General features: G+C 37.6%; 2 protein-coding genes across 2 annotated transcripts; both read right to left on the bottom strand.

Annotated features, from left to right (window-relative positions):
- Positions 1–2928: 2928 nt before the first annotated feature.
- Positions 2929–4650, bottom strand: GLRG_11833 (histidine acid phosphatase; the record flags this gene model as incomplete). Its single annotated transcript, XM_008102516.1, has 4 exons — positions 2929–4033; positions 4085–4233; positions 4294–4427; positions 4485–4650. The coding sequence occupies 4 exons, from the start codon at positions 4648–4650 to the stop codon at positions 2929–2931; spliced, it is 1554 nt and encodes a 517-aa protein (XP_008100707.1).
- Positions 4651–5657: 1007 nt separating this feature from the next.
- On the bottom strand, positions 5658–8195 carry GLRG_11832 (fungal specific transcription factor domain-containing protein; the record flags this gene model as incomplete). Its single annotated transcript, XM_008102515.1, has 8 exons — positions 5658–6210; positions 6259–6469; positions 6527–6891; positions 6954–7038; positions 7099–7393; positions 7458–7654; positions 7708–7971; positions 8105–8195. The coding sequence occupies 8 exons, from the start codon at positions 8193–8195 to the stop codon at positions 5658–5660; spliced, it is 2061 nt and encodes a 686-aa protein (XP_008100706.1).
- Positions 8196–11083: the final 2888 nt, after the last annotated feature.

Raw genomic sequence — 11083 nt, 5'->3', positions numbered from 1 at the left:
GAAAGCACTCTATAGGCTCTAATAATCTCCTTTACTATAGTAAAAGCACCTTAAAAAAGGGCTTATTATATAGGGATTTTACTAAGTGCTTAGTAAGAATTACTATTAGAAAAAGGATTATATTATATTCTTTTTTTATATTAATAACTATATATTAGCCTATTACTATATAGAAAAAACATAAGTAAGTAATAAGATAGTAGCCTTTTAGTAGTAATACTACCTTAAACGTAGAGGCCTATTATAATAGTTCTTTAGCCTTAAGGTAATTTATAACTAAAGTAACTATTATTTTTAGCTTTTATAAGTAGTATACTATAGTAAAATAATAAAACTACTACTAATAAATAATAAGTATAAATATAATAAATTATTACCTATAGTAAAAGCTAAGCTACTACTTAGTAAATATATAGCCTTATTATAAGAGGTTAACTAATATTAAAATAAGGTAAAAATAATCCTTTATATAGTAGTAATAACTTAGCTAGACGTTACTTTTATAGCTAGCTAGCTTACTTACTTTAACTATAATCTAAATCTAGATTACTAAAAGGCTATAAGTTATATACTTAGGTACCTTTATTAAACATAGTACCTTTACCTTAAATATAAAGTAATACTAAGTAGTAAAAATAATATATATTAAAGGTTACTTTAGACGCCTTATTTACTAATAACTTACTAGACTATTATAGCTTATAAGTATATATACTAAAGCTATTTAAAGGGCTTATCTCTTAGTAAGCTAATAAATAAGATATAGTAATAATATTAACTACTAAGGCTAAATTACTAGCCTTATTATTTACTATAAAAAAGGCGCTTTTTACTAGTAGATTAATTACTACACTAGGTATTTAACTATTAATATAACTAAAAACTAAATTTTTACTTAATAAGTAGGTAGCTACTAAACAGCTGCTAACTATTTATATTAGCTATAATAATACTTAAACTATTAGGCTTATTACTAAAGAGCTTATTTAATTATAAATAAGGCTATAGTATATAGATATTTATAACTACTAGCTATACTAAGAAGTAGTAGTAAGTTAAATTACTATTAAATATAAGAAGTCTACTAAATTAATAGCTAAAAGATTAATAAAGGCGCTTAGTGCGCTATAATTTACTATATTTATAGCTTAATTAAATATAAGTAACTGATATATACGCCTTAAAGTAAATTAATAGTAAGAATTAGCTAATAATAAAGTAAAGCTTTACTACTAAATAAAGGAGGAAAACGTATAGGATATTAGAGAATAATTAATAAATAAATAGGCTATATATAGAGAATATTTAGTATAGGCTCTATAGTAATTAATTATATTACTAGCACTAAAGGGCTATATTAACTATAGTAGAATTATATATAAATTAGCTAGTAAATATATAGTTACTTTATAGTAAATTATTAGGGAATAAGTAGTAAATTAGCCCTACTTTTAGGGGTAGCTTTACTAATAATATTACCAGGATTAACTAAGGATTTCCTAACTAAGAAATAGGGGTTTTTCCCTATTTCTATAGGGATTTACTATAGTTATATAACATATAATATAATTAATTAAGTAACTATTATAATCCCTACTATTTTATAATAGTACTATAAGTATTAACTATAAGTAGCTTAGTTAGTATTAGTAAGGAATTATTTAGGGCTTAATTCTTAAAGGTAAAGTATAAAGTTAAATTCTTATAGGTCTTTAGCTTTATTATCTAAAAAGAGAGTGCTTTATTAATTAGAGGTAAGGTTTTAAGTAGGGGTTATTATTTTAGTATTTAATACTAAGGGGCTACCTTTACTAGTAGATTAGGCTATCTTAGTAGTAAGAAGAAAAAAAGGTTTAAGATATTATACTTCTATCTCTAGAGAAAGTAAGAGTAACCTTTAAATAGTATTATAGTAGTAATACTATATTAGTTTAGTATATAACTATATTTCTTATTATAAAAATTTAAAAGTAAAAAAAAAAAGAATTTATACTAAGGGGGCTAGTAGTCCTACTAGCTATTATATAGCTATCTATTCTATTTATAAATTACCTAATAGTTCTTATAACTAGGGGTTCTAGTTCCCCTGCCCTTTAGTAGATCCTTTAGTACTACAGGGCTTACTAGCCACCAGGGCATAGGTACACTAACCACTAAGGCTTAGGGCCTTAGCTACTAAGGCGTAGGGCACAGACTACTATAGCTATAGCGCACTTACCACTAAGGCTTAGGGCACACTAGCCACTAAACCACGCTATAACCACATTCCCGTCTGTGTATCCCCCACGTGACCCCTCTGGCTGTGACATCCTAGCAGGTTCTAATACCTTATATCTAGTAGTAAAGGGTGCGCTCTAGTATACACTAGGTTCTTAAGGCCTTCTAGATAGTTATTTTGTTATAAATATTGTCTAAAGCGCGCTAAACGTCTTTAAGGGTATATTTAGCTATAGTAAAGTTCGTAGTATCTTTCAAAATAATTATTTGATTTTTAGTTGTTATTAAATTAATAGGAGTATTGTTATGATTGATGATGTGTAGAGGGGAAGAAAGTGCGGCGGATGTGGGGGTGCGGCAGATGGGGGTGGGCTGACTTAATCGTCCACTTATTGTTTGTTTTCTACCACAAATGGCTCTAGAAAAGTTATCATTCATGATATTGAAAATTATCCCCCGCAGGTTGCTGGTTGGACGACGCGTCCTTGCGCAGAACATACACGCTAACGCTAGGTAAAAATGAAAATGAAATAATGAGTATTTAATTACCGATATCCTGCAGTGATGCCAAATTTATCCTAATCACCCTATTCCGTTGGGTCGCATGACCTTTCGGCGGCGGATGATCTGGTCATACCTGCGCAACAGAGTGGCTGTTCACTTCGTACACAGTGACTCCCCACAAAATTTCATGCGGAGCCGTCATAGCTCTCAAGGAGCAACATGACTCAACCACGGACTACTGAGATCAGTGAAAAAGCTTGCCCCTTTGACTTCTGTTGGAGCCCCAGGGGTGGTAACGTTGCATGTCTCGATCCAGTTGCCCTGAGCTTCCAGCTTTGTAGCTACGTATTGCTTGTAGTCCTTCAACAGGCATGAGGAGCCGGGTCCACTCCTGCAAGACGGCACCGGATATACAGCGTCATTGAGACGGATGCGCACGTACGTCTCATTATGAGAGCCTTGTAATGGGGAAGAAAGCTGCGCAGAGCTGAATCTCCCAACGGATCTAGGCAACTGGGCTTGACGGGTCGCGTTGACAGACGTACTGTTACCAGCTATGAGGCAGTTGAGCCGCTCAAAAGCAATCGTACCCCTCATGGTGGTAAAACGAGAGCTGACATACTGTCGGTTGCCATTTCTTTCAGTGCTGGATAAGGGTTGTTGTTCGTCGAAGACTCCGGAAGCCGTTATCAACTGGTTGAGCTGTCCGTCATTGAGGAAAGACATGATAAGCTTTGGTAGGTTAAAGGAGCTTCCATCTTCGCGTTTGCCGGTTACAGAAGGACCCTCATCCAGAATACCCATAAGAGCATTAAGGAAGGGAGTCATCATCTTTTTGGGAACGTGGCTTCCGGGACCAACACCGTAGTAGTAGCGGAGGTCTTGAAAATATTCATACTGAAGAAACTCATCGTCCGTAAATATATCGCACCATGGTGATAACCGTCCTGTAATCTGGCTTTCAAAACCGCATAGGTAGGGAATCTGGGAAATGTCATCCGGCGTAAGGGTGAGATTTCCCTCGACGAGTGCTTGCAGGCGTGCTTGAATAGGCAGGATGTAGACGCTGTTCCACTGAGTTACAGCATTCCCTCCCTCATTGTCCTCGAATGTTGGACACATGTCTGATGGCGCCAAGCTGTCGCCGATGCCTCCGGGGAAGCCACGAGACGTGACAGATATCACATCCCCAAGCAAAGTGGCATTCATTCCAAGGAAGCCACGGACAAAGAGTTGTGCAGTTTGAAGGACGCGGGAATAGTTATTGGCCCAAACCATGAAATCTTCGCCTTCAGTGTAGAGATCTGGATACCTGCATCTCATCAGCTAAACTCTTCTTGCTGTAGTGACAATGTGTAATTACCTGGTTCGTAGGGTGTAGCCAAGGTCGTGGAGTTCCTTGTACCCAGTCGGGCTTAAATTGGAAATTTGGGATGAGGGATTGGTCAACACTGTTTGCCATTCGGGCAAAAAGCCAAGACTTCCCGATGCAGTATAATTTCCCGCTTGAAACTGTACAGGCTTTGGTTAGAACTGTTATGGCAGCTTGCATACAAGTAATAATGAACTGACTCGCTGTTGCATCGAGACCCATCCATTGTACGCACCAGGGTCAGGGTATCGTGACCCGTGGCGGAGGACGTAAGCCGCCTGGTCAACATAGCAGTTTTCGGGAATATCTGAAGAGATATCGTTGACGTTGGGTCCTGGTGTACAAACGTTAATTGATGATGGGAGTTGGTTTTGAGGGCCAATATACATACCCGCGAACCAAGGACCGTTGGCACCCAGATGCTCAAGCGGATGTGCGGCAGACTTGCTGGCTGGAAGGTTGATGTCCTGAACTGGAGCGAGGAGCCTAGGGTTTCCCTCGACCAGGGTCGCCGCAAGGCAGATGATGCCAAATTTGAATGCTGCCATCGTTATCATTTGTCGCACTGCCAGGTAACACGGAACAAGACCATCTTCCTACTGCAGAATAACGGTGAGTTGCCGGACCACTATATACCATTGGCGCTGGGCGTGTGCATGATATCTATCGCGGACAGTCCTGCTGCTCTAGGGAATCCAATATTACTACCAAGAAGCACGTGAGAAATGCGGTTCCCTGATTCGGTGGCACCGGCAAGGTTGTGGAGAGACGAAGAGGATGCGATGCCGGATGAGGTGGTATCCCCGCGATTGCTCCCACTAGCGTTATCAGCAATGTCACCTTCGGAACCGGACCGTCTCCGGACCGGAGATAATGCCAGTCTTTGGCTGATTTAATGTATTGTTGAATTTCGATGGCATTGGCCAATCCAGTCGACACAAGTCAACACAAAAACAACATAACCTCTGGATAGTTCGAGTGAACGCTCTGATATGACGTCAATTACCATTTTCGGAGATTCGTTGACTATCGAATCCTTGCTTTCATTACCATCCTTTAACATCATGGTACCTTGCTATCACAGGAGGCTCATGTATGTGTGGCGGATGCCGTCAGCCACACCACGTGCCATGTCACATGGACGAGCTCGAGGGCCCTCTTTATGTGCCCTACACCCGTGAGATTCTTCTTCTCACAATTTAAGCCTTTTCTTCACTCATTCGTATATCCCTATCTCCTGTGTGCTCTAGATCATGAGACTTGCTCTTCTCATCCTCGAGACCGTAGCCAGCATCGGTTATGACCAATTCGTATTCAGAGAACACCTGATTTTGCACATACACATACGAAGATATGGTAGGTGAACTTTCTCTTCGGAACGATATAGAGGTAAACCAAAGTCGGAGCCGAATTGTGGCGCAACTGCTTGCTATTACTTTACCGTGGCCGAAAGCTCGTTATGTGCCACTGCAATGGGAAAAGTGTTGTATGTTGAAACTTGATATGTACAAGAAATGGCAGAACGAGACGCAATAGCAAGAGTAATATTACATTGCTGTGCTATCTAGATGTAAGGACCAAGGTCGATATGACCATCACCATCAAGAAGCTGGAAAAGGTTGAGATCACTGAAGCTATGATCGTCATTTCTTCCGGCAAGTGCAGACAAGTCTGGGGTTTGCGGCAGAGACGCGGAAAGACCAAGAAACGATGCATCCAAATCCGCGAATGACGATGAGTCTAGACCCAAGAAGCCCGAAAAGAAACCGTTAGACTTTGCACTTAGTGTTTTGCCTGCGCTTGTAGGTGTGACATGGTCTTTTGTTGTAGGATGGGCGTCCCGATTAGCCTCTGCGTTGTCGCGAGGCACAAGGCCAAACAGCTGCGAGGAGCTTTCTGTTCTTTGAGTTCGCTCCTGTAGCTCCTTTTTCTCCAAATAATCGAGAGCTGCGTTGAGCAAGGACTTTGCAATAAGCGAATACTGTGAAGCATGTGCATCACTTTTGGCAAAATGCTCTAGGACCATAATGGAGTTTCGAGTGTACTTCTCCAAAATTCGGCCAAATGATCCCAGCAATCCTACGCCTAATATAAGTGACGAAGCGAATAACCATGACCTTTCTCAGTTAGTTGAAGGCAAATGGCCGTAAGTTGAGTATACTCACACTATCAGCGGCATGTGCCCGTTGAGGTACTCTCTCTCAGTGAGGTTGACCAGGGTATCTACCATGAAGCTTGCCGCATCGATGCATGCATCGGCAAGTTTTGACTTGCCAGATACGATTCCAGTTTTACCAATGAAGCCACCCGCAGAATTGTCAGCCAGACGCTTGTGCAGTTCATACATCAGAAAAGGTCGCGATACTAAGATAACGGCTGTGGCAGGGTCAGTATCTGTCAAAATCTAGCCGGGCCACAAGATTTGAATCTCACCATAATAGTAAGAGCAAAGCACTTGGCAAGCCCCTGTTATTTTGCTTAAGTCGTCCTCAGTTGAGGAAATGGATACAGCATCTTTCAATCTCTGCAACCAGCGCATTGACCAGTCTCGTAGCTGTCGTGAGATGCCCTCAGTCAGCTGGTAGGAGACCTTCCTCCTTGAATAAACCTCTACGACGATGCCTTCGGTGATCAGAAAAATCTGCGCAGACGCATTGAGAAGATCAAATGTTTCGTATCCATTATCGTTTATTGCTCGATACAGCACAGTACAGTCGACATCAGATGTAGCGGGCGGGCGGCCCATTGATGTGCTTAAGAAGAGATCTAGCACGCGCAAACTCTTCCATAATCGATCCCTATAAGAAATAGTCAGTTGTCACAAAACATATCATGAAGAGGATGAGAACCGGTTCCGTACCTTTGTCTGTGTACCTCGGGGCCAAATCGGCTGTTGATCTCTGTGCGATGTATCCCGACCGAGTATGCTGCTCTAACTGCGATGCCTAGAAAGTAATATTAATAGAGAGTCTTTTAGGTAGCACTCCATCTTCTGTCTGACTTACCAAAGAACAGGAATGCTCCATTCATTTGACATGACCCGAGCATGTAAAGAGTAACGAGAATGAAAGACTGAATAGTTGGGATGTTAATGTTACCACTGAGGTTGGTTAACGCAATGTTGCGTGCAAATTCAAAGTAAGACGAGGCACGGTCTTCATCGGAAGATTGGTAACCTATGGCAAGGACGAGATAGAAAGTCGCAGATGATGCATCCTGTAAGCGGTGTGTTTGTTGGGCCCAGGATCCCAACTCATTCACAAAATGCGCATGGTTGAAGAGATCTACAAGGCCACTGGTCTGCGGAAAACGTCGCATGGTCATCAAATTTGCTCTTTCGGTCGGGAATCTCAAACTCTCTTACAACTGCATGATAGGTAGAGATGGCTTCGGGTATCGTTGCCAGATGTAGGCCAGGCTCGTCGCTGCCGGAGTAGTGGGCGGGCGGTCTGAAAGGGGGGTTTTCACTTTGATGCGCGAAGACTTGTGGATCTACGCGTGTGTTGACCAGCTGGCGGACGGTCTGGAAGAACGACAATGGAGCGCAGTCTCCAATAAAAACTACATTGTCGTCCGTCAGTTGGAGGCGTCAGCGTGGAAACTATGAAACGTACTCAGCTTTCCTTGAGCATCACATAACAGACGCGCCTCCCTCGGAACCTCAGTCTCCTCTTCAGCCAAAAGGTCGTTTGTCGAGCCCGACTGTCGAGATTCTGCCTGATAATTCTGACCGTCATGAACACGTGCATGCACAGAAGGAGAAGGAGTTCCTGGCGTGGGGGCCGGTGCTCTTCGTCTCTGCTGTGGCGAGTACCGACATGTGGAAGGACGGTGGCGTCTCAAGCAGTAACCACATGGCAGTTTTCCGTCACATTTGACTGCATCCGAATGTCAGAGCCGGGAGTAAGAGGAATGCGGAAGTATAACATGCAAAACAAGCGTAATTCCGCCATTGCTCCATGGACCTAAAGAGCATTGGGAGGTTGGTCACAAAGCCGGTGGACATGTTACCTTTTCGAGCTTTACAACTGTCGCACGCGTTGGCAACTCTTGTGCGAACATAAGTGTGCGGCGATGGCTGCCGAACCGAGACACCGTCCATGATGGTGCCGCCGGTATCACTTTGTTGTTGCAGGCACAGTTTATCGGAAGGTAGAAAATCGGACACGGAGAAGGAAACTACATCTGCCGAGGTCAGGAAAACTTTCGGACTTCGGAACAGATTCTGCGCTAGCCCTGATTAGGTGATGGCATTACAAGTCCTAATAAAGGGACCCCATGACGATGACTCCGTACAGTAATTCCGATGAATTGTACGTTGACGGCTGCACTGTGTTTCTAGATCAAACATCCAAGAACCCCGCCTAGCACTCTTGTTATGACTTGGCTGCCTTACAACGCGCTACGTTACGCATATCAAGCTATCCTTTTGTTAAATGTAGCAAAAGTACATGTGAATTCACTGGCAAATACACGGTTGCCCTACAGCAAATCGCCAGGGAATAGGCAGTGAAATAGCTTTACTTTAATAGTAATTTCACTAATATGTTGTTGTTGTTGTTGTTATATGTAACGCCTGGTATGTTCCTAAGAAGGACAAAGGGCGCCTAGGGTAGCTGGCTCTAGTATAATCCTACTGTCAAATGTGGCGGAATTACGCGTAAATTAGCTGGCGAATGCATGGTTGCCTTATGGCAAATTATTAGGGAATGGGTAGTGAATTTGTCAAATATGGCGGAATTACACGTGAATTAGCCGGCGAACGCACGGTTGCCCTATGGCGAATTGTTAGGGAATAGGCGGTGAATTAGCCCGCTTTTAGGGGTAACTTCACTAATAATATCGCTAGGATTAGCTAGGGATTTCCTAACTAAGAAATAGGAGGTTTTCCCTATTCTTATAAGATTTCACTATAGCTATATAGTATAATTAATTAATAAACTATTATAATCCTTATAATCTAATAATTAATAGTTTAATATATATATTTATAATAACTAATATACTTATTTAATAATAAATATTACTATAATAATTAATAAGAATAATAATAATAAAGTAACTATTTATAGTTATATAGTAATTAGATTATATAGCTTAATACTATCTAAGTAAAAATAAAGTATTATAATATTATAGCTAGTTTCTATATAGTAAGATTTCTACTAATAGTAAGTAGAGGTTAGTACTTAGTTAATAGTATTTATCTTTTCTTACTGTCTTATTAATTACTTAGTAATTAATTAAGGCTTAAAGTTATAAGGTAGCTTATATAGCTTCTTATTAATTAAATTACTAAGGTTAGATACTAAAAGGTATTTAGAGAATATATTATAAGTTAATTACTAAAAAGCTATAGGAGTCTATCTTTAAGTGCGTCTAAGTTTATCTTATATATAAGTCCTAACTATTCCTAAATAGTTCCTTTAACTAATAGTTATAAGTAATTACTATCCTTATATAAAGTAAGCGCTTAGTAAACACTAGTAAGCACTTACTTTTATAATTACTAGTAATTACTTTATCTTATAATTACTTCTTTATCTTTATATAACTTATATTATAGTTCTTCTATTTTAAGAAGTTTTTTATTTATTCCTTATTTCTTATTTATATAAATACTACTATTACTTACTATTTATTTATTAGGTAAAGTAATATAGCTTATAACTTATTAAGTTATAATATTAGGACTTCTCTCTAAAAGGTTTTACTTTTAAGACTTATATAAGTAGGTTATGTCTTCTTAAGTTAAGAAGTTATTAATTATATTTTCTTTTTTTCTTATAATACTAACGTAATATCTAGTAAAAAGGATTATTAAAAAGCTTCTTTTATATAACGTTACTTAAAACTTACTTCAGTAATAAAAGAGTTTAGTTTTAACGTTATACTTTATTTCTTTTATTAGTTAGTAGGTTATTACTATAAGATACTTATAAGAAAGTTAAAGTATTATAAGTATACTTATTATAGTTATTTATATAATATAACTATAAATACTATTTATAAGTATAAAGGCTTTTTTTCTTATTAACTTTCTTATTTTAATAAGTATTAGTAAGTTATCTTCTAACTAAGTCTAATTAACTAGATTATAAAAAAGAAGAGGCTAAATAGCTTCTTTAAAGGCATACTATAGTACTATAAAAGGTATAAGCTAAAATAGATAAATCTTTAGTAAAGTTAGATTATTTTTAGTAAGTAAAAAAAATAGTGTTTAAAAAAAAGTAAAGTATCTTAAATACTTTTTTTAATAAGTTTACTAAGGTTCTAGAGAAATCTATAGTTATTTATAAGGTATAGTCTAATAGTGCTTTTAGTATAGTTAACTAAAGTACTATATAAGGTAATCTAGACTTAGTAAGTTTTAACTTTAGTATACTTATAGAAGCTACTAAGAATATTAAAGGTTTTTAACTAGTTCTTATAAATTATTATTATATTTATAATCTTTATATTTAACTAGGTATTAATTCTTTTTAAAGTGTTAGTTAATAATTATTTAAATATTATACTTTAGTTTATATAGTTTAATAATAATATAGTTATTAGTATTTAATCCTTATAGTACTAGTTCTAGTAGTATAATATAAAAGACTAAGTAAACTTTTATTATATTAAGTAAGTTAAGTTTATAGTTAATACTAAAGATCTTCTTAAGAATCTTAAATAGTCTAAATTTCTTATAGTTAAGTTTATTACTTAGTTACTTTTTTTTAATATTTTTATATAGAAGGTATATACTATCCTACTCTTTAAACGTTAAACCTTTAATCTTTAAAGTGTTAGTATATTTCTTTATTTATATTTTAATAAATTCTAAGTCTAAAGCTACTTTACTTTAAAGTTTTTTTATTTTATTAATATTAGCTATAGCTTTTAATACTTATAGGCCTTCTTAAGGTCTTTTATAGGTAGTTAGTTAAAATCTATAGTTTAAGTAAAATAGTAAGTTTTAAGTGCTTTCTCTAATAGTACTATTATAAG

The sequence above is a fragment of the Colletotrichum graminicola genome (genome assembly GCF_000149035.1).
Source record: "Colletotrichum graminicola M1.001 genomic scaffold supercont1.137, whole genome shotgun sequence".
Lineage (NCBI taxonomy): Eukaryota > Fungi > Ascomycota > Sordariomycetes > Glomerellales > Glomerellaceae > Colletotrichum > Colletotrichum graminicola.
The sequence above is the reverse complement of the archived record's forward strand: the minus strand, read 5'-3'. Positions and strand labels throughout refer to the sequence as shown.